This window comes from Stenella coeruleoalba (genome assembly GCF_951394435.1).
Source record: "Stenella coeruleoalba genome assembly, chromosome: 1".
NCBI lineage: Eukaryota > Metazoa > Chordata > Mammalia > Artiodactyla > Delphinidae > Stenella > Stenella coeruleoalba.
In genome coordinates, this window is record NC_137169.1 from 34,065,896 (window position 1) to 34,089,436 (window position 23,541).

General features: G+C 52.0%; 3 protein-coding genes across 7 annotated transcripts in view; 1 reads left to right on the top strand and 2 right to left on the bottom strand.

The window, feature by feature from the left end:
• Positions 1-1,102: 1,102 nt before the first annotated feature.
• On the top strand, positions 1,103-4,286 carry GUCA2B (guanylate cyclase activator 2B; the record flags this gene model as incomplete). The annotated part of the gene is made up of 3 exons (XM_079941256.1): positions 1,103-1,195; positions 2,337-2,523; positions 4,225-4,286. 3 exons carry the CDS (start codon positions 1,103-1,105, stop codon positions 4,284-4,286), a joined length of 342 nt encoding a protein of 113 aa, XP_079797382.1.
• Positions 4,287-6,902: 2,616 nt separating this feature from the next.
• On the bottom strand, positions 6,903-12,585 carry GUCA2A (guanylate cyclase activator 2A; the record flags this gene model as incomplete). Its single annotated transcript, XM_079929702.1, has 4 exons — positions 6,903-6,967; positions 7,324-7,513; positions 8,577-8,685; positions 12,461-12,585. The coding sequence occupies 4 exons, from the start codon at positions 12,583-12,585 to the stop codon at positions 6,903-6,905; spliced, it is 489 nt and encodes a 162-aa protein (XP_079785828.1).
• Positions 12,586-21,163: 8,578 nt separating this feature from the next.
• Positions 21,164-23,541, bottom strand: part of FOXJ3 (forkhead box J3) — a 129,084-nt gene continuing 126,706 nt past the window's right edge. For all 5 annotated transcript variants that reach the window (XM_079901506.1, XM_079901505.1, XM_079901502.1 and 2 more), the window contains 2 exons: positions 22,387-22,494; positions 21,164-22,083 (listed from right to left, as the gene is read on the bottom strand). In XM_079901506.1, coding sequence (XP_079757632.1) covers positions 21,968-22,083; positions 22,387-22,494 — 224 coding nt within the window. In that variant the 3' untranslated portion in view covers positions 21,164-21,967. The remainder of the gene's footprint in view (positions 22,084-22,386; positions 22,495-23,541) is intronic.

The following is a 23,541-nucleotide window of genomic DNA, read 5'->3' on the forward strand; positions in this document are numbered from 1 at the left end:
GGCTTCAATTCAATGTTACGCACGGGGCACCTACCGCACACCAGGCCTGGCAGAGCAGAGCCCTGGGACGGATGCTGTGGACAGCTGCCTTGGCTGGCAGTGGTGATGACGCCCTTGTAGACTTTGCCCACTTCTCCCTGACCCAGCCTTCAATCACGGAGGTCGTAGGTCATGCACTGCCCCGCATGGCAACTGTGAAATGAAGGGACCTGTGACAGCACGAGTTACCCCCAGATGAGAACGAGCTCAGGCGGGCCCAGCCCCATCAACTCTCACAGCGACCTCTTGTGGTGGATTCTATCATTATGCCCATTTGATGGAAGAGAAAACTAAGGCTCAGTCAGAGTCGATGTGACTTGCCAAGGTCACGCGGCTGCGGCAGGATCAGGATTCGAACCCAGGTCAATCTGTCTCCAAGGCAGGTGCTCTTTCCTCCATACTGGGGTAGGCTATTGGCTTCTGAAAGTCACCGACAGGTGAGATGGACAATACCTGGCCTGAGTGTACCCATCACCATGGGAAATGGCAGGCAGAGGCAGGTTGAGGGCTGGGCAGGGACTGATCGGGATGGTCCTTAACTAGAACTGGGGAGAGGGGAGTGGGAGAGACATGGGTCTGAGGGCATGGAGAACTCTGAGGTCAGCCTTGTATCTGCCCACCTTGCCCTGGACCAACCTGTCTGTCTGCACCTTTTGACCTGAGAAAGAACCCTAGGCTGAGCTGGGTCAGATGCCTGAGGACCTGCCCTGCTATCGACTAGCTCTGTCACCTGGGACAAGACACTTTACCTCTGGAGCCTCACTTTCCCTTTCTGTGAAATGGCCTCCCTCTCACCCCACTCGCTCGCTGTCTTGTGCACAAGGCAGGCGCTTAACACTGCATCATGCTCGGGTGTGCTCTGGGCCTCCTTACCCCTATCATTCCCAACCCCTTTCCCGGGAATGGGCTCTGGGCTTGTCAGGATGCCAGCCAGCTGTTCAGCCCCACCCTGGCTGGCCAGTTAATGAGTGACCAGGGAGCTGGAACCCGGCCTATAAAGAGCTGTCAGCTGGGGAAGCAGGTGGGAGCCTGGTGGACGGTGGCGAGACACAGAGGGAACGAGATGGCTCACAGGGCACTGTCAGGGCTGCTGCTGTGTGGCGTTGCTGCGGTCTTCCTGGTACTGCTGCAGGGCGCACAGTCAGTCTACATCCAGGTTTGTCCTGAAGGTCCCCATGGTGAGAGGCTGGGATGGAGAGGGAATGCTGGGCAATTCACTGAGGAGAGCTGAGGACCCAGGGCTCAGCCCAACACCCAATCACAGCCCAGGGACACAGCTGGTTGGGGGGAGCAGCTGGGATGTCAATGGGGGCTATGATGGTGATGATAATAACAATAAATTATGGTCGTTCAGCATCGCTCTCCTCAAATGCCCCTCTCGGTCAGAGTTCAGATGTGGAACAAGACGTGATCCCTGCCCTTGAAGAGCCCAGAGGGGAAGGGAGATTTCTTTGATGCTCCCACAACTCTCTGTATTCACCCATGTATGGGGAGGAGGGCGGAGGGTCACCAGAAAAAGTTGCCCTGGCTGGTAACTCGAGCTGACATTGCAGCATGAGCAGGAGGTAGCCCGGCGCAGAGGTCACCAACTGCTCCAGACAGAGGGCACAGCATATGCAAAGGCCCAGAGAGAAGACAGCAGGGAATCTGGGTCTCCTTCCAGGGCAGCTGTGAGACTAGGAGTCTTCTGGAAACAGGGTCTGCCTGTGGGTGTGGCAGGTTGCCCGCTGGGCTCCTGGGTGGCACATTCCTGACTCTGGGCGGGGCCTCCTTGGGAAGGAATAAGGGAATCCTGGGGAAGCGGTGTCAGCTTCCCCCTGCAGCCTTGGCTTTGGAGCCCAGCTGGCTAGACTAGGCATTGCCATCATTTTACCATGTCAGTTCAAGGGCAATCAGGCAGTTATCGAGGGTGCCCTGGGTACCAGGCACCAGAGAGCAGTGGAGTTTGATTATCTCCATTTGTCAGATGAGGCTCAGAGTGGGGAAGAGATGGTCAGCCAGTCGGGAAGAGCTGGGATTTGAACCGAAGTCCCCTGGCCTTCAAAGCCCACGCCTTGAACCAACGTGCTCCACGGCCCTGCTCGACCTCATCTCCCAGTTAGCCTGTGACACAGGGGTGTGAAGTACCAGGCCCCACCTTCCACGCAGGCGGTCTTCCAAGTGTGACCTTGACGTTCCCACTCCGTGAGAACACGGAAGCTCTGCGGGGCCCAGGAAACCCTGGTCTCCCGGCAGTGCCCCACTCCCTTCCTGCTCAGGTTTTGATACCCTCCCGTCTCCTCTCTCTCTTCCTCCAGTACCAAGGCTTCCAGGTCCAGCTGGAATCGGTGAAGAAGCTGAATGACCTGGAGGGGCAATGGGTGCCCAGCCCTGACCTGAAAACCCAGAGATCCCAGTCCTCCATGTGCCACTACCCGTCCCTGCCACTGGACCTCCAGCCCATCTGTGCCTCTGGGGAAGCAGACAGCATTTTCGAGGACTTGAGTGAGTCCCCCCACCCCTGGCAAGACTCCTGCCCCTCATTCTCTCTCCTCCCCACACCCTAGCTCCTCTACCTCGTGTGGTTTCTGTTAAACACCCAGTGGCTGAGAACAGGGAGATTCAAGAAACTCAAGCCCCTGGCCTCCCCGGTTGGGGCACTGAAATCAGGCATGCCAGGAACCCCTTCAGTCCCTGGCAGCCTGGACGGGGTGATCAGCCTACTTCCAAGACTACACAGATTGGGGGGAAAGGGACACAGGAAACGGACCCATAAAAATGATTGCAATGCAGTGGGATGATGGGGGAGGCACAGTGGGGACACGGGAGAGAGATGGCTCACGTCCACAGTGGCATAAGTGTTACTGAGTCCAACTGCACGACAGGCCAATAAATCAGAGACGAGGTGTTGAGGCATGAAATACAACTTTATTTGGAAAGCCAGCAGACCGAGATGATGGCAGACTAAGGTCTCCAGAAAACCATCTTATCGGGGTTTGGATGCCAGTTTCTTTTATAGAACAGAGACGGGGAGGAGATGAGGAAATAAAGTAAAAAGGCCATAAGTTTTGCAAATGTCCCTTGGAATGGCCAGCCTCTGGGAGGGGATGTGTTAATTTCTTCTTTCTTGCAGCCATCCACAGGGTGGACAGTGTCAGGATGCTTCCCTGAACAATAGCACTTTGGTTTAACATTCAGGCAAAGGGGCAGGGTTCCCCAAGGCAGGCCATTATGTGTAGACAGTATCCTTTTAGTGAACAAAAGCAGCGGAAAGAAAAGGATAAAGTAAAAGAAACAACAGATCCAACATGTAGTCAGATTTGACTCTTCCCTGTTACATAACGGGATCTGAAATGTTTCCAAGACGGGGTGACATCTCAGCTGAAATGTGAGGGATGAAACAGCTGGCCAGGAGAACGCGGCAACTGGCTAGTATTTTTTCTTTTTTTCTTTTGATTTTATTGGAGTATCATTGATTTACAATATTGTGTTAGTTTCAGGTGTACAGCCAAGTGATTCAGTTATACATACACATCTATTCATTCTTTTTTAGATTCTTTTCTCATATAGGTTATCACAGAATATTGAGTAGAGCTCCCTGTGCTATACAGTAGGTCCTTGTTGGTTATCTATCTTATATATAGTAGTGTGTGTATGTTCATCCCAAGCTCCTGATTTATCCCCCCCCCCCACTCTTCCCATTTGGTAACCACAAGTTTGTTTTCGACATCTGTTAAGTCTGTTTCTGTTTGTGAATAAGCTTATTTGTAACTTTTTAAATTAGATTCCACATGAGTGATAGCATAGGATATTTGTCTTTCTCTGACTTACTTCACTTAGTATGATAATCTCTAGTAGCTAGTATTTATTGAGCACCTACTAAGTGCCAGGCCCTGGGTCAATCTCTTTGCCTGCAAGCTCTCCTCACAACCCCTCTGTCAGGCTGACACAGTCGAGCAGGCAGGAAAACTCAGGCACAGAGTTTAAGTGACTTGCCCAGGCACTGCTAGGAGGACAGAACCTGGGACTTGAGCCCAAGCTGCTCACACTTCTAAACTTTCTTGCTCTTAATCTATGAGAAGGATGCCAGGCCCCTGCCTCCAACCCTCTCAGAAGCAGGCCTTCTCTGGCTGCCTGGTCAGTGGCTCCTTGGACCACAGATGTTTCAGGTTCAGGTTCAGCTGACCAGTTTTCTCCTCTGCCCAGGGACCATCGCTGATGATGACTGCGAGCTGTGCGTGAATGTTGCCTGTACTGGCTGCAGCTAAGATGGCCTGGGTGCCCTGAGCCCACCCTGGACACCGTGCCCCACCCCCGCCCACTGCCTTCACAGCACCCACCCCCATCCAGGCTCTGGGGGTCCCCGCCACCACGGTCATCCCTGCCCCCCACCCCGCCCTGCAGGGCCCGAGCAGCTGGATCTGACACAAAGCAGTTGGACCCACGGTTGGAGGAGAGTGTGGCCCCTGAGGCAGCCCTGCTGCTGAATAAAGATTCCCCACCTACACGCAGAGTCAGGCGTCCATTTGTTCACCCCCAGGAGCCACAGGCAGAGCTGCCTGGGAAGCTGGGGGGGTTGGGCTCCTGTGTCAGGCGTTTTCATGGCTTCCTCGCCTGAGGAGTTGCTCTGTTTCATATCGAAGGAGTGAGGCTCTGGGTGGAAAGGAGTCGCCCATGATCACCGGGCTGGGAAGCTACAGAGCACCCAGATCCATCTGACCTCCCAAGCTGAGCTCAAGTCCTGGCCCAGCTGCAGCGCCAGAGCTTCTGTGCTCCTGGTGGGGCTGGGGAAGGGACAGGGGGCTCCCTCCCGTAGGTGGGACTGCAGTGGAGGGGGTGGAGGGAGGAACCACGTGGTGTCCCTTCGGGGCTGATTCTGCCCCGGGCCTGCCTGAGTTCACCTTTACCCTCCTTCTGGGGCTCCCCGGGACTGCCTGGCCAGCTCCATATGGAAGGCCTTCCTTCCCTCGCTCCATCCTGGTGGCCCTAAGGAATACTAATAGTACCAGCATCTTCTGAGCATTTGCTATACCCTAGGTACTGTTTTAAACGCTTTGTAGGTATTAACTCACCGAGTCCTCACAACAGTTCAGTGAAGCAGGTAATATTCGCATTACCTTTACGAATGAGGAGACCCAGGTACAGAGAGAACTAATTAGTCCAGGGTCACAGGTTCAGCAAAGTGGCAAAGCAGGCTTCTTCCCAGGAAGTCTGGGCCAGAGTCTATACTTTGAACCATCATGTTACCGCCTCCCTGTGACTCCAGGCCCCAGCTGCAGCTAATGACACTCAAGGGAGGATGTCCTGCAGCCACTGCATTCCCCCAGGGGCCTTCAGTGCTCTACTAAAGGCCAAGAGACAAGACTGGGAATTCCTGGGAGAAGGGCTTTCCACAGGGTGGCTTCCTCCCCGGCCTCTGTCCCGGGCAGCCAGAGAGGAGAAAAGCCAGGTACAAAGGGGCCATGCCCTCTGAACTCAGCTCCCAGGGCCAAGCCCATGGTGGATTCCCCCAGACCAGCTGCTCCTCCTGTCTGCCCAGTTGTGCTCCATCGTCCTGTAACCTCCCAGCCTCCCAGGCCACACCCCTCGGAGCTCTGGCTCCTTCTGGTCCTCCCCCCACAGCAAGTCTGGCTAGGGGCCTTTGCAATGCCTCCTGCGTCTCTCTGGGCGCCTCCCATCCCTCTATCATCACTGCCTCCCTCCCTGTCCCATCCTCTCTCCCCCGCGAGGCCAGAGCTTCCTCCCTGCCCTACATCCTGCAGGCTCTCCATGCCCACCAAGCCAGAGGAACACTGCAGTGCTGCTCCAGCAGTGCCCCTTACCCTTCTGTGCCTCCCCAGTACCAACCCGCAAGTCTAAACTGAGCCCACTCACCATCTGGCCTCGTCTCCCACCTGCCTGGGAAGGAGGCAATAATGGGAACTGCCACTGAGGGAGCACCTGCTATGTGCCAGGCACAAGGCAGAGCCATCTAGACAGAAATAATAATAATAATAATAGCATCAGCACAGTGCTCGCTCACACTGGGCCCGGTGGAGCTCTAAGAGTTTTCCCTGTATTACCTCATTTAATCTTCACTCACCCCTGTGAAGTAGGGGAGAGAACAGGCTAAGTAACCTGCCCAAAGTCACACAGCTGGTAACAAGCAGTGCCTGGACTGACACCCAGAGAGTCTGGCTCCAGAGTAGGAGCATTAAATAATTCTACCCCACCACCCATCTCATCAGGCACCCCTGCAACCTTGGGAGGAGGGATCTCCCAAGAGATCAGGGGTGAGCAGAGGTGAGGGGAGCAGAGGACATAGTGAGAACTATGGCTTGGGGTGTGGGCCCTGGGGGGAGGGCAGGAGGCATTGCTGAAGTGGTCAGGACGGGGCCAGATTCTGAGGCCCCTTGAACACTCTCCGGCCAGGGGCTGATCTCATAGCCCCTCAGTGCTTGTGTCGGTCATCCAAACCAGCACAGGAGCTCACATGTGGCTTACGGATCATGAAAGAAAAGCAGAAGTTCCACCTCCTCCATTGGTGGTCGTTGGATTCAAGTCTCCTCGGCGTCTGTGAGTGGGGGGCAGTACCGATACTGGCTTAGCAGGAAGAGCAGGGTTCTTGCACTTAGCACACTAAACCCTGAGCTGGCGAGGGCAGGGTAGGCATTCATAAAGTGGGATGAAAGAAGGAATGAAAGCAACACCAGGAGGACTCTGGAATCTGGTTTATTATCCGCCGGTGGGGGTGGATCTTGGAAAGTACCGGCAGCTCGGATGCGGGCAGGGGCTGGGCCTCCCCAGGCTGCCCTCTCGTCACTCCTCCATTCTGGGTAGGTGGAGCTGCGAGGAGGGGGAGCGGCCTGCGGGGGAGGGACAGAAGGTAGCGAGCACCCGCCGTCCTAGCATCCAGCACAGGCAGCGTAGGCACAGATCTCACACGTGCTCGGATCCTCGGCGATGGCCTCTGGACAGGAGAAACGGGGCCCCGTGAGAGCAGCTTCCTCTGCCCAAAGCTCCCGCCGTCCCTTGAGCCAGAGTTTGAACATCCGCTACCCAGGAGAAACCCAGGCCTGTCCTCTCTGACCAGCGGCACTTCCCACCCCAAACCAGGACACAAGTACGGCAAGCCGGCCAATCAGGGCGGAGAGCCTACCCAGAAAGGCGTTACAGCCGAGACCAGACAAACCAGGACACACAGCAGAGGGCTTAATCAGAGCAGAGCTCATCCTCGGAATCCCACCAATCAGAACACACCTCTCCTTCAAGTGCCACCAATCAGGGAATTCCTGGGCCCCGCCCTTCAGAGAGGGGGTTACTCACCGAGCCTCTCCAGGATCTCCTGGGCATTGGGCTCCTTGCAGAGAGGCTTGAGTTCTTCGGGAAACCTCAGGGAGCTACAGAGGATGGGAACGAGGGATCCACCAGTATTTCTAGACCTCCTAGGCTCCTGGAGCTGCTGGAGGTCCTTGAGCTTCTTCACTGACTCCAGAGAAAAGGAGAACTCTCCATCCTGAGAGAGACATGTCCAGGGTGTGAGGCCAGGCTACATACAGCCTGCTCCCTGGCCGCTTCCCCGAGGACCGCCCCCTCTCCAGCCCCGGTGCTCACACTCAAACAGTGTTTGCGGCACACGGGAGCCAGGTGCTCCACTGCGGGGCAATATAAGGTGGTCAGAGCTCAGAGCCAGACACTGGGCTTGAATCCTGGTTTTGCTCTGCGACCATGGACGGGTCATTACACTCTGGGATCCTAGGGTCTGCCTGTTATATGAGGAATGGAGAAGACAGATGCGAAGCGGCAGGGACACAATAGGTGCCTATTAGTGGGAGCCACTGTGCTGATTTGTAGGGAGAGGCACAGAGCTGGGACCAAGGCTCAGGCATCCTGAATCCACGTGGCTGTGCCCCAGTTGTCTTCACCCCTGCCTGAGAGCAGTGTGGGCTGATCCCCTGGCCCCCGGCTCCAGCCTGCTGCCTGGCTGATGTTTGAGAAGCAGTAAAAGGCCTCCCGGGGCCTGGCTGTGATAGAATGCGGCCCCCGATGAGTACCAGGCTGGCCTACGGCCGGCATCCACACCAATGGGCACACCCTTCCGTCAGGACCTCCAGGCTGTCCAGGTGATTCCTGAGACCCAGGCCAGGGCTGTGGCTGAGGAGGAAGGTCTGGAACTGAATCAAGCTCCTTCCCTTCCCAACCATGTGCCCACGCCCAGTTACAGAATCTCTCTGAGGCTCTATTTGACGCCTCTGAAAACTGAGACTAATACTCCCTCTTGCCACGGTGATCCTGGCGTCACGGTGACATACTGGAGGAACCTGGTCATGGCAGGCACTCTGTAAATTGGCTAATCACCTGCCTTTCCCAAACTGTTTCTCTTTTCTCTACCTGATGTTCTTTCTCCAAGTTTGAAGAGGAAGGCGTAAGAGGCAGGACTGAGAAGGGGGTCCCTGGGGAAGAGTCAAGCCTTAGACATACTCCCCACTCCGTCCCCAGAGGGGTGCTCTATCAGGGGACAGGCCCTGGGCCCTGGACATAGAGAGCCAGCTGGGCCACAGTAGGGACGGAGAATTTACCTTCACGGTGACTCCCCCTGCTAGGGCGGCCCAGGCCCCCAGGAGGCACAGTGCAGAGAGCAGGAAGGTGTTCGTGGCAGCAGCGCCCAAGAGAGAAGAGGGCTTGGTTCTGCATGCAAGGGGAGAACAGTGGGACTTTTAAAGAGAGCAGGGTTACTGAGTAACCCAGGAGTCTTTGCCAGTGTCTCATCTGCTTGCTTGTCAACTTAACCCTAATCAGATAAGGCCCAAGACAGCCCTGGCCGGTAAGAAATCAGTCGGGGGAGGCCGTCAGAGCCCCAGCCCCTTCCTGGACTCCCACTTTAACCCATGGCTGGGCTGGGTCCTGCATTCAGGACCAACCACTCACACTCACTGATGGCTGTGGGCCACGCCATGCGCCAGGGTGGGGCTGCAGACCCAGCCCAGCCCTTAAAGAGGGAGGACCAGTGGCGATGCAGGGTGATTAGGGGAGTGGGTGGGCATGAGGAATGGAGGGGCCATTCGACCAGCCAAGGGGCGGGGCAGTTCAAGAAGCTTTCCCAAAGGAGGTTTAGAGAATGGGTGGAGATTTTCTTGGAGAAGGGGCTGAGGGTAGAAGGCCGTTTCTTGCAGAGGATACTACACGTGAGACAGCAGGGAGGTGAAATAGGCCTGGAATAATCGAGGAAATGTGAGTAATTCAGCCTGCGGGGGAGGAGGAGGTTGCCAGGGGGCTTCAAGTGTTAAGAAATGAGATTACCAAGGCAGGCATTAAGTTTGGCCACTGTGACTTTGAGGAAGGACTCAGCTCTGCCATCCACAGGCCTGGTTCGAGTCCCATCTACTGCCCCATTCCTATGTGTGTGAATCTGGACAAATTGTTTCCCTCTCTGAACATCAGGACCCCTTGTATCCTCTCTGGGGACCAATATAATAATACGTACCTCGTGGGGTTATTTTGAGAATTAAATGAGGTTATAAAAATGCTTACCTCAATGCCTGGCATACAGAAAGCACTCAGTAAAAGATCCTTCAGTTATCATTACTTTGTTCAACAGCCACAACAGCTTCTGGTCCCCGTTGGCCCCTCTGGAGACCACCTGCCGATCTGAGCCACAGCCTGTTCTCATCTGGTGCTGGGCCTGCTGTCCTGCCTGTCCTGCAGCCTCAGATCATCCTTGGATGTGCTCTCCCCACTCCCTCCTGATTCCCTTGCCCCCTGCCCCTCTAACCATCCCCCCCACCCCCTGCCCACACCGTGTCCCTCCTCTTTTTGCTCTGCTTCCCCCAACTAACTCAGCCTAATCTCCCCCACCCTGGCCTTTCCTGCCAGGCTCAACTCTCCCAGCATCCCTGCCTTTGAATATGCTACTCCATCTGCCTGGAAGGTTTTTCCTTCCTTGTCACTAGGTGAACTCCTACTTAAACTTTAAGGCCCAGATCAAATAACCCCCACTGCATCCTCAGCTAAATAACCTCTCTTTGTTCTCACAGAACCAGATACATTCCCCTACTGGGGATCTTGTTGAGTTGGATTACTTGGGTGTGTGTCTCTGCCCCTCTAGACTCTGACCCTCATGAGGACTGTACCCCGGCATAGTGTGTGCTCATTGTATTCTTTTGTGAGCAGAGCCTCCAGGACACGGAGGAAGGGGAGTCCTGGGAGCTGCTTTGTTCTAATCTACAAACCAATCTGGCTGCAAGCCAGGATGGCTCCAAAGAAAGGAGTGGGGGTGGGAATCCCTGGGTGGGAAAAGTCAACACTGCAGGGGAAATTGGAGGGTACTTCAAAGGGGTTCAGCCCAAGGGAGGGGCAGGAAACACTTGGCCAACCTGCCCTCTCAGGCTAGTCCTCAGAACCAGACTAAGATTCCCTCCCTTTTCTAGTGTGTGTGTGTGTACACTGAGGAGTGTGTGTAAGTTGAAGTGTGTTAGTATATGCAAGGTGTGTGTGTGTGTACGCTGAAGTCTACATGTCCAGTCCAGCCACATGGTGGCCGCTGCTAGCTGAGAGCTGGGTGGGAATGAGCCCCAGCAGAGGGTTAGGGATGGGATAGGGTACCTTAGGGTTACGGATGGAGTTTGGGTTGAAGGTGAGGCTAGAGATACACATAAGGGTAGAATGTATTGTGATTGGGATGGTGGTGAGCACAGGTAGAGATCAGGAGTGCAGCTGAGGCTGGCGCTGGGGTTGGAATTGGGGTTGGGTGGACTTGAGCTGGGTTAGGGTGAAAGCTGGGTTAAGATCAGTCTTAGGTTACCAACTGGGACTGGAGTTACATTAGGGCAAGATGAAGTAGCAGATAGTGATAGGAGTTCAAGTTAGGACTCAGATTGGGGTTTGAGTCAGGGTCAGGATGGAGCTGAGCTTGGGTGTGGGGTGAGGGTCAGGGTTAGGTTTGGAATCAGGGGTGTAGCTAGGATTGGGTCGATGTGGGGATTGTAGCTGACATGGAGGTTGGTTTGGGGTTAGCTTAGGGTTCTGTGGTAGGGTTAAGGCGGGAGCTGAGTCTGCAGTTTAAGTTGGAGGTGTGGGTGGGGTCAGGTTTATGACTGGGGCTGGGTCTGGGGTTAAGTGCGGGGCTCAGGCTGGACTGGGGTTTGGTTTAGCATGAAGGATGGGGTTCGGTGTGGCCGCTGTGGGCTGCAGGAGCCCTGTTTCTGGCTCCCTTTGGCTTTTCAGTCTTTCCCCTCCTAGGTTACAGTGGGATTGGGGGTAAAGGGAGGGGCCTCTGGTTCCTGAAGCCTCTTTCTCCCATAACCCCTTAGCCGGGGCTTACCTGCTGCAAGGCTGGGGTGGAGCGGGTGTGTGGGAGTGATGTAAGCTCCACACTGTGAGAAAGAGGAAACGGCTCACAGGCCTCAGCACTTCGGGCCCTGACCTACCCAACCCTACCTCTGACATCTCCCCTGGGAAATGTGAACCAACGCCCCTCCCACCCCTGCCAATTCCCTGGCCCAGCCTGGGCCTAGGTGTGAGTTCAGACCCCCTCCCTCCTCTCCTGCATCGAAGCTGCTGGATCTTGGGGTCCTCTTGGAAGCCTGGGGTTCTGGATCACCCCAGGCCCCCACCTGAGTCCTGTGGCCTCGGTTCCCCAGCACCCCAACACCCCTCATCATTTCTTAAGGGGGGTGAGTGGGTCTGGGTTGTTTGGGCACCTCACATCCAAAGGCCACCCCTTCTGGCAAACTCTCACACCTCCATAGCCTCCCAGGCCATGCCACCTCTACCTGCCTCCCCACCTGAAAACCCATCAGTGGCTGCCCCAAACCTTCAGAAGGAAGCCCAGACTCCCTGGCCTGGCATTCAAGGCCCATCATGGTCAGGCCCCTGCTCACCCTTCACCCAGGATCCCGAAAGACTCCCTAGGAGTGGGCCAGGAAGAAGGGGCCCATACCTGGGGTGCTGTAGGTGAAAAAGCTCCAGCTTTGGAGCCAGGCAGCCCTGGGGTAGAGTCCTAGCTCCATCAGTGAACAGCTGTGTGCCCTTTCTGAACCTCAGTTTTTGCGTCAGAAAAATGGAGACAATAACAACTACACTGAATTTTGGGTTGCCGAGAAAACTGTCCTCACTGACTTCCAGCCCCAGCAGGCCTGTGTTAAGACCATCCCCACCACCTCTGGGCTCCACCAGCCTCCTATACTCTCCCCTTATAAAACCTACCAAACTATCTGTCCTGCCCACTTTCCTACGAGCTTCTGAGAGCAGAGCCTGTGTCTTGCTCCATCGTGGCCCCAGTACCCATACAAGGCCTGGCACTTAGTGGGTAGCCCCGATCTCTCAGGAGACCAGGAAGGCCGTGGTATTAGTAATAATCATAACATTAAGAATAGCAGCGAATGTTGATCAAACACTCACTCTAGGCTACGTGCTTTACAGGTGTGAAAACCAGACCCAGCCCTGCAGCCCAGCCACCCCTCACCCACTGCTGGCAGCTGCGTGGGTTTCCCCTGCTGTCGGGCCGCCCTCTGGTCTCTGTGAGGATGCTGATGCCATTCCTTTTGGCCTAGAGATTGTTGAACTCTTGTGTTTGGGTGACCTCGTCATGGTTCCAGGGTGCCTGTTAAAGTTGGGTCCACTGAGGCCCAGCCCTCCCAGGCCTGGCTCTGCTTCCCTGCAGGCTGGAGGCCTCAGCTGACCCTAGGGAGAAAGGCCTGGAACAGAGCCCGGGTGGGAGTCTGAAGACTCCCATGCTGATCTGTGTGACCATGAAGAGGCTGTGGCCCACACTTTACAGCCTCCGCATCCTGCTTGCATACATGTCCTGGAGGTTCTTCTGAGAGCCCAGAACTGCATGAGGAAGGCATCACGATGTATGTGAACCTCCCAATAGCTCTGGGAATACATAAGAAATCACTATAGAACCCCATTTTATAGGTGGGCACACTGAAGCTCAGAGGCCCAGAGAGGGTAAGAAAGCATGACTCTCCCGAGGGTGCGGACAGAAGCTCTGGGAGCAGTTTCACTGGTGGCTCTCTGCACGAGGGCACCCAGCCAACAGCGAGGGAAGCACAGACACAGGTGTGCGGCTAGCTCAGCCTAGAGGAAGGCACAACTTTTCAGACTCATTGCCAGGTGGACTTGGCACCAGCTGCAGTCACAAAGCTGTAAATTCCAGAACAGAGGCCAGTTCTCACAAGTGCCAAAGAAAAGCTAAACTTCTATTCGGTTCATACCTCCTGTCCTGTCTTCCTAGCCCCAGACCCCCATCTTTGGGGAAGGAGAAGAAGAAAGGCCTAACCACTGAGTCAGACCCTGTTTTACAGGGCAGCGATACCCGTTGTACAGAGGGGGAAACCAGGCTCCTGGAAGAGTGCCCAGGGCCACAGAGAAAGTGGATGGCTGAGTGGGAATTTGAAGCCTGTTGGCCTGAGCCCAAGTCCAGGCAGGGGTGGCGGGCTCCCTCCCCTCCCCCAGGCGTTGGGGTGGGCAGGATCTTTCCCGTGATGCTCTGCGGGGGCAGCTGGGGAGTAGACAGAGGGTGTGTCTGGTTGTTTGCTCAGCAGTGTCATCTCACATCCCCATGGTCTGGCCGGGACAAGGCACTGGGGGAGCTCCATTCACCATCTGCTCCCCACACAGCAGGGCTTCCTTTTGCCACACCCTGGCCTGCTCTGGGCGTTGGCCATGGAAACAACCCATCACACCCGAAGGCTGTCAGGGAAGGAGGGAGACCCACCTGCAGCTCCTGCCATGTGCCTCAGAGCCCACAGGCTAGAGGGAGGATAGGACACGGGCACAAACTCCCTGGGGCTCCGCAGGGAGAAAAGGTCCCCCCGTGGCCGGGTCTAGGGATGCTTGCCAGACCAGGTGGCATTTGAACTGGGAGGATTTGATCAATGGGAGGATTTGGACCCACAGAGAAGGGGGCTATATGGCAAAGGCCTGGCAACAGGAAGCACACAGGGGAAGGGAGGGAGGATGGGCTGAAGCAGAGAGTGTCTCAAGAGGGGCTGTGGGTGGGCAGCCAGAGGAGGCTTTAAACACCAGGCTAAGGCATTTTGCCCTTCACCCGGTGACAGTGGGAAGCTAGGGGAAGACCATGAGAAGAGCTCTGATTTAGAAAGATCATCATGGCCCTTGGTGTTGGGAGCGGACTGTCTAGGTATGGCTGCTGCACTGGTCCAGGAGGGAAGGGGTGTGTTCCACCCCCAGCAGTACCCTGGGAGGGCCAGGGGTGATTGGAAGGATGGTGTGCTGGGGTATCCATGGGTCTTGGCGTGTGCAAGAGAAGCAAGGGAGGAGGGCAGACAGGGAAGGCAGATGGGTCCTTGGGACCAACAGCGTGCCAGGGCCCGTGCTGGCTGCTTCCATCTGACTTCTCATGGATGAGCCCATCAACACTTTAATCCCATTATACAGATGAGGAGGCTGAGGCTCAGAGAGAGCAACGTCTTGCCCAGATGGAACTTTAGGTTCTTTTGACTCCAGAGTTCGTGTTCTTTCCATTGCCTCATGTATTTTTCTGGGCTTTGACGCCTGCAGAAAACACGGTCAGCCACAGGCCAGCAACTCACAATGGACCAGCTTCTGGTCTGGCCAGGAAGCTTTGCGGGGTGCAAGGAGGAGGGTAGGAGCTGCCTGGGGGCAGGAGCAGGTATAGATAGATCTGGGATCCAGTCCAAAGGGCCACAGTGGGGAGAAGCAGTGACAGCGGCCAGGCCAAGGATGTGATGAGAAAAGGGGAAGAATTCATCTGTATTGGACTTGCAGGGCCTAACCCTGAGTGTGCCTGGGAACCCGGCTCTATCCCAGGCAAATGTCTCTGGGGACGTGGGCTGCTGGGGAAGACTCGAGTGGCTAACAAGGTTAGGAAGGGAGGAGGAAGCCAGAACCTGCGTGGGGAGCCATCCCGCCCTCCCTGCCCTGGGCAGAATGCTTTCTCTCCTGTCTGCGGCTTACGATCACACACAGACACACTGAGGCACACAGACGCAATCATGCAGGCGACACAATCACATATCCAGGCACAGACACACGAGCACACCATCACAAGACACACAAGCACCAACATACAAGGTCTGGCTCACACACACGGAGGGCCTCGTGAGCACAATCGGAGTCACACAAGCACTCGCAGTTACCCTGACTTCTAGGACCTACACCGCACCCCCCCACACCCAGTCACAGAGTTCACGCACTCACACGTTCTCGCACGGAACCAGAGGACCGTTCCCAGGAAGGCCTCTGCCTATGGACGTCACTCAGGCATGGGAAGGGTGGGAAGTGCGCTCGGACGTCTTTATTGCCATTGTCTGGGACAGGAAGTTGCCTCTCTGACATTCTGGGGGCTGCGTCATGAGAGGGGTGGCCTTCACCCAGTGACATCAGCTCAGGCCCCGTGCTAGGGTAGGGTGGGTTGGGATGGGTGTGGTGAATGGCCCTGAGGGAGATCAAGGGCAACTGGGGAGTGCTGTGGAAGAGGCCAAGGCCCTCGGTGGGAAGAGCAGACCAGAATAAGGCAGCTCTGGGTTCCCGTCCCCTTGCCAACCTCTCACTGATGGTGACCTGGGGCAAATGACTTCACCTCTCTGAGTGGCAATGTCCAGCAGTAAAAGGAGGATAATGACACCAACCTCCAAGGTAACTGGGAGTGCTAACTCAGATAATTGCTGTCAAGTACTGGGAACAGGGCCTGGCAAATAGTGGCAATAATCATCATGTTTGTGACGGCCCCGGGACTCGCTGTGTGAGCGTGTGTGGGCTCAGAGGCAGGGCTGGGAGGACAAGGGTAGATGCCCCGTGGCAAGGTGTGTGGCAGGCCCGGCCACTTGCCTAAACAAGACGTCAACTGGTCCCAGGAATGCAGAGCCTCAGGAAACTCAGATCTGGGGTTGATGGTGGGGTGACCTTCCCCACCCTAACCTCAGAGTAGGTGACAGTGGGCATCAGGAGGGCTGGGCCCAGGCAGCAGACTCAGAGGCCACTCTGCAGTGGGCCCCCCCAGTGTTTATCGCCGAGGACTAGAGGGCTCCTCGGCTCCCTCCAGCAAGCTCTGATGCGGGAGCAGAGTCTGAGAGCTGGCCACTGGGGTCCCTACCTGGCTGTAGGAGCTCCCAGCTCTGGGGGCTGCAGAGGAAGAGAACACAGCCCCTGTGGTAAAGGAAACCTTCCAAACAAGGAAAGGCACACAGCTGGCAGCCCTGCGCCCTCTGGCGGCCTCCGGTGCTCACTGCGGCCTCATGGCTTTGTTCTAAGGCTCCCCGTTCTTTGCCCTGTAAGGACTGACAGCACAGCGCACTGCAGTGTAGACACTGGGGCTGGATGGCCTGGGTTTGAAATCCTGGCTCTCCTGCTCCAGCTATTGTTACCTCTACCACTTACGAGCGGATGACCCTGGGCAGGTGACTTAATCTCTTTGTGGCTCAGATTTTTCCTTTGCAATAGGTTGATAACAATAGTATCCACCACACAGTTGTTTTGAAGGCGAAATCGGATAACCCACAAGTACTTAGAATAAGTAACGTGAAGTAACAAGGAATACATGGTGGCCGTCCTACTCTGGACTTCCAGGGTCAGCGTTGCTGAAGGCACAGCTTCAGGGCTGGGTTGAAGCAGCCTTGACCTGGGGTTAGACTCCGGCTCTGGTGCACTTACCAAATGTGTGCTTTGCACATGTTGACTAGTTGCTTATCATGTGAGGGAGACACACAGGGAGGTAAGTCCAAAATCCTCTGGAAAACCCTTTAGGAAGGCACCACACTGGGGAAAAACACACCATCTCAATAAGCCCAACATGGTCATTTTTCCTAATTCTTGGTTACAGTCTGTCTTTGAAGTAGCTGGCTTGCATCCAAGTGCAATGTTGTACAGAATGTGTATCTTTACCCACTGGAACGACACTCAGTGGTGAGACGCTCAGGCAGAGAGGCACCTGGAAGCAGACATCAGTTATGGTCTCAGGTTTGAATCTTCCAACTTGCACTCACTGAGGGGCACACGTTCATCACAGGTAGGTACTCTCACATTAAGATTTCCCTTCTTTCTCTTTTTGGCCAAGTGTGTCTAATTAAATTCCCATGCTTTGATTGAATGCATTCAGGATGCTGCTGCCTTGCGCCTTACCTCTCTAAAGCAGTTTGCTTTTCTGTAAGGCGGAGCAATAACTACAGTAACTATACTACAGCATCACCTTCTTGTGTAGATCAAGACAATGTGTGAGGAATTTTAAATTCCTGCCGGGAAGATGACTTTCTCCACTCCTCCCCTTCCCCCAAATTTCCCCTAACTAATGTATGACTTCGAGCAAGTCACTTTCCCCTCTGGGTCTCAATGTTCTCAACTGCAAAATGTGGGTGTTTTATAATATTAGATGATTTCAAAGGCCCCTCCCAGCTTGAAGCTTTCAAGATAGTTCTGTGATCCTAGGGCCTTTTGATGCGGTCAACCCTTCTATGAATGCTAACTGATGCTTACGTGGTTCTTCCAGGACTGCTCTGTCTGACTGGTAAGGGCACATCTATAAACAGCAGCCCTTAACACACTGCAACATGGTAAAGCCACAAGAATGAAACATGCATCTTTATGATCTTTTTCTCATTTGATCAGCACAAAGGTGCACTTTAGCTGTGCCTGAATCAGCACAAAGTGACCATATCTAACCGTGCCCCCTACTACAGTCTTTCAGAGGCACTGATGGAAAAGCAGAGCTCCTCCAAGTCACACACACACACACAGGATGGGTAGGCACTATCCCTGGGTGGAGCAAAAGGAAATGGGCTTTGGAGTCAGGCCCAGACTGAATGATCCCAGATCCTCCACTACCTATGAGAACTTAATTAAGGCAAGTTAATCTTTCTGAGCCTCAGTTTCCCATCGGTAAAATGGTTAAAAATAGGTTTTCCTGACAGTGTTGTATGGGTTAAGTTAGAAGTAGTGAGGGGTCCTGAGCAGGATTATGGGATTGGTGGGAATCTCTCCCCTTCCTGAGTGAGACAGACCGCAGCTTCAAGTCCACTTCCACCAGTGTCGTTGGTCTGCCCATTGGTAGCCTCTCTGAGCCTGTTTCCACAATCAGGTCGGGACACCAGCACTCATCCCAACTTCAGGGATTGCTGGTGCTTGGCTCTTAACTAGCAAACCGTCACTTCTTTGGCTTCAACCTCACCCTGCGCCCATGCTAATCTAGCTTCCATGCCTGGCTCAGAGCAGTGGTATAAATGGAAACACCTTCTCCCGTTGAGTCCTTTGAAAACTCAACTTAAAAAGCCCATGCCCACCCCAAGGCTTTCCTAAGCCAATGCCCTAGCCTCAGCATGACCTAACTGCTCACCAACAGAATCTTGCCTTGCCAGGGGGCATCTTCAGAGTAGCTTCCCTGGGCAAGTTCCCTGGGCTGGCATTTGCTCCCTGTCCTGGGTAAGTCTGTACCCCCTACAGCCAGGAACCGTGGCTTTTTCATCTCTAAATTTCTCATGGGAAGGGCTGACACAGTGTGGGCTCAGCAAATGTTAAGAAGCTCCACTTTCACCTTTTGGAAAGAGCACTCTGGGAAGGCAGTGCTGGGGGCAAGACTAGGGTCCAGGGTAGGGGTAGAGGGACCGGGGTGTTCCACTGGAAGTAATAGAGGACGGTGTAAAAAACATGACGTTGGAGTCAAATGCTCTGGATTCAAACCTTTGCTCTACCACTTACCAATAAAGGATGTGGGGAAGCCATTATACCTCTACTTGAGTTGTTCCCACATGTAAGCTGAGGATAACAATATCTACTTAGCACAGCATGTGGCACATACTGAGTACTTTTCATGTTTCAGATGCTGTTCTAAATGCCTTAATTAATTTAATCCCTCTACAACTCTAGGAGGTAGGTATTATTCTCATTTTATAGGCACTGTAAATGAGGAAAATGAAAGCTCAGACAAATGAAATAACTTCCTCAAGTTCACAGAGCAAGTGAGATGTTCAATAAACAGCAGCAATGACTGTTCTCAGGCAGCAGTACATGGGACACAACCTCTGAGACCCCAAGGAATGACTAACTCCAGGCTTTCTGCTTCTGGACTAGCTCCAATCTTGTTCCCTCAACTGCAGCAAATGACACAGACCAATTGGTGTTGTAAATAGAGTTAACATAATATATTTATTTTAAGTGCCATTCATGCATATCACTTCTGGCAGCAACAATCCTAATGACACTTGGGATATTTCTTTACAGCACTAAACAGTTACAAAGAATGGGTGCCGTTCATCATAGAGGCAAAATATGAAATCGTGCAATAGCAAAACTGTAGAAACATTAAAACACTGACTGTCCAACAGCAGTACAGAGAGCAGATTGTGTCTGCACAAAAAGCCAATGCATTTTCATCACATATATACAATATAGATATGTACACATCACCCTCTGAATGAACAATATCAAAATACTCTATTCCATTTGAAATAATCCCCAGATTGATTCCCTCCCACTTCAAAGGACATCTGAGAGACATGTATTTACAAGAACATACATGAATACATTTACATTTCAAACACTGCCACAAATGCCAGTCGGATTATTCTCCTGGACAGAGTACCCCCATTTGATTACATGCATTTAGGATTCGTTTCCCCAAAAGTCTTCAGTCAATTTAAGTCCAAGACAGAACTGCTCTGCATTTACAACTACCAACTGAGATGGCCACTAGAGGGATGCTCTGCACCTCACTAGGGAGCCTTGTCTGGCTGGAGCCCGTGAGAAAGCCTGTCCCGGGCTCCCTGGCCACATGAATCACTAGTGTGGGATGGGTCTGGATGGAGGCTCTGCCTCCAGGGCCATTCATGGTAAGTTTAAATTCTCACAAAAATATTGATCACTGCAAATCAGTAAATGATTACCAAATGGGAAATTAGCTTCACACAATTTGTAACATCTTCATCAGCGGTTTCTACTTGAATAACTCAGTATAAGCTACTGCATTCTAACACCCAAATTGTTTAAAGTGCACACTGCTACCCATACAATTTATAGTTTCAAAACAGCTATTTTGGTATCTAGAGAACCGTGACTTGAGCAGACTACTGAGAATCACCCCCTTTTTTCCAAGCTTTTACTCTGCAGGCTGCTATCTCATCTTGATTGGCTGCCTTTCCAGAATCCTCTGATTTTTACTGATCCAAGGGGCTGGAACTGAGTTTCCTTTTTCATGCCAAGCAGGATCCAAACAACAGGAATATAAAGCCCTTCCCTCCTCCCCAACCTCACCAGCCTTTACCATGGCTGGCTTCCCAGTGATTCATTCAAGGCAACACTCCACTAAAAAAAATACCCAAAGACGTTCGCAAACACTCTCACATACACACACAGAGAAACAAAGGTGTTTGTTTAGTTCAAGTAGAGATTACTCAACCACAGAATCAGTAAGGGTAATTAAAGTGACTTAATAAGCATGGCTGATAGAGACTAGAGATGCTAAAAGGCAACCAGTGAGCAGTTAGTACTCCTTGATTTGATGGAACATCGTTTCCCCATTAGAACTGAAAAATTCTGCTTTTTTTTTCTGGTCTAAAGAACCAATTCAAAATCTATTCATTAAAAAAAGAAATCTCATTTCTCTTAGTTTCATTACAAAACTAAGACAATCAATCCATGCAAAGTAACTGTGAAATAAAACAAAACAAAAAACAAACAACTAATAAAAACCCCTAAGAGGCAGGCTGCATTTCAAAGAAAGGAACCAAACGTCATGCATACACAGACACACAGGACAACAGAAACAGCAGGCCACTCGACAGTAACTGCACTGAAGACGGAGGCAAATAAAATCCATGTGTGGCTCTACCCTCCTTTCAGTGCTTCCTAAATGGAAAGAGAATGAGGGGGAAACTTGCTATACAAACACTGCCCTGCTGTCCCGTTGCCCAAATGAACTCTGATTCAAATTCCAGAAAATCCTACTTAGCAAATAAGTCTCAATTAGCAGGAATGCAAAGATAGAGAATATACTCACATGGCAGGAGTAATGATAAAGAGAATGACACAATCTCTCTCTGATTGTCTTGTCTGTAAACTCTTATCAAGAAAAATAATTCTGTGCTTTCAGACACTGCATTTCTCCTTAATGAACCCAAGAGGAGCTGAGCATTCACAGAAGATAGCAATAAATATTAAAATAACACTTTTGAATAATAAATACATAAGTGAATGTGGAGACATTGATTTGTTTCAAAAGCCAAGCAGTGCCCAGCTTCTAATCAAACACATTGAATACTGGCATACAATGCAGACTTAGAAAACCAGATGCTGACACGGTGCAACATGAACTCTAGAATCCCCCAGGCATCAAAAAAACATTGGTCAGTCCTTCATGCTGCTCAGGAACAACATGCCCCTTTGGACTGTTTGGAGAGTATCAAACTCTGGGTTCTCTGGCTTACTGAGTAGAACTCAATACTCACATTTCCGAAAAAGATTAAATAAGGGGAACTGGGCTTTGAAAAAATCTATTTCCTTTCAGTTGCCTACATCAGTTAAAAGCATCCTGCCGAAAATAGCCTAACAAGGAATAAAAACTCACAGTAACTTTTCTTTTCAAGACATAATAATCCAATTAGAAAAAATTGAAGCCTTTCAATAATTTTTGTACATGTATTTACATATATGCATCTATAAACTGCTTGCAGCAAAATAGGCTCTGTCTGAAAAATCAGTCTGGCACTTGTGGTCAACATCAAACTGACACAAATATGCAAAAGCCGTTCAAATCACACAACAATTAGGAGCTACATAGGGCAGCTGGCAGGGAGACAAACATGTAGTACTTGTCTGGGTCAGATAAAAGCAGTAAGTTATCCAGCTAAAATCTTTTTGATTGTCTTCAAAAAAAATTTCAATAACATTGGTAAAATGATTAGAAACTTTGTTTTCTCAACTGGATTCTCTCAAACCTTTCCCTTCACTGCACAGAAAGGTAACGCTTGGGTCTGTCTGGTGCCTTAAGAAACAAGCTCTACACAATTGAATCCCAATCAAAGTCATCCTGGATGTCATCTGGAGGCAGAGAGCGCCGCATCTGGAAGGCTTGGGAAGGCATCATGTGCTGCTGGTTCATGGCTCCGTGATGGCCTGGAAGGAAGGAGGCAATGTCAGCAGTGACTTGGGAGAGGACAAAGGAAGAAAGAAACACACACCTATTGAACACTTCCTATGTGTGCCAGGAACTCAGCGCATATGCTCTCACTTACCCACCCAGAAGCCTCTACAAGGTGGCTCTTCTGATCCTCATCTTACAGGTATTCTGCACCCCACCCCTCTGAAACAGGGAGTTCACCCGCTCCTGAGGCAGCCTCCTTCCCTGTCGGGGCAGCTAAAGCCTTTTTCAATATTAAACTCCAAGTACCAACCCCAACACACCACACCCCAAATCACCTGCAATTGTTGTTCCTGGAGTGCTGAGTGCCTGCGGGATGTGAGGATAACCAGGGGGAGGCATCACTGAAGGAGCGAGATTTTGCCTGGAGTCTATGTACAAATTTCCTGATCAGATTGTGAAGAAGACAGAAGGAAAACATAGTACCGTAAGTAAAGCAAATCAAACATAAAAATCTTAATAGAACTGTTACCTAAAACTAAATTAAGCTGGTAAAGTGAGGAAGGAAAGGGAAGGAAAGATCACTCCTTTTAGATGCTACAACTCTGCCAAAGGTGGTGCTGGATTTTCAAACATGGTGCCAGGCTGGGTGTGAGTACACTGGTACTAATTCTGGCACTGCCTCTAACTCTCTGGAAGCTCGTAGGTAAGTTATGTCTGTTGTTGTTACATACCTCATTATAGTTCAAAAGCATTTTCATATCCCATTACTTCATCTGAGTCTCCCCCTAGACCCACAGTGAAGGCAAGACAGGGATTACCCCCATTTTATGGATGAGGCAACAGAGGCTCAGAAGGCTGAGGAGATTTGCCCAAAGACACATCAGTTTGACAGGGCCTAGGGCTAGAATTCAGTTCTCCTAACTCATGGGCTCTTTCCAGTAATGGTTGTCTCTATTGCCCTGATTTTCGCATCCTTAAAGCAGACCTAAGTGTGCCCTAGCTGATTAACAAAGTGACTGGAGGCACAAAGTGACAGGAAAGATTTGCATAAAGTAAAAGAGCTATATCAAAGGTGATTAAAAACATATTATTTAGAAGATGTGTAGATGGAAAACACAGATCTCATTTAAATAGCATTTCAGAAGGTTCTTAAGTTAATATGCTTTCACTGACAGCAGCCATCAAGTATAATAGCTCCAGAATGTCAATTATATTGCATCCTAATGCAAAATAGAAAGGGAGGGGAGGAAACATCATGCAACCTCCCACAATAACTCCTGGGGAAGAACCACCGTAACACTGGTTTATATTATATGAAACATCCAGAATTCTGGAAAGGCTATTTCCCTAAGGTATTCTAGTGTTTCACACAAACTATACTTGCATTCTAGGAATGCTGTAATCAAACTAGAAAACAGCAATCATTTTCCCAGAGGAAACTAGAAAGGGAAGAAAAATCTCCGTTTTATATTCATGGTAGGGCACACTAT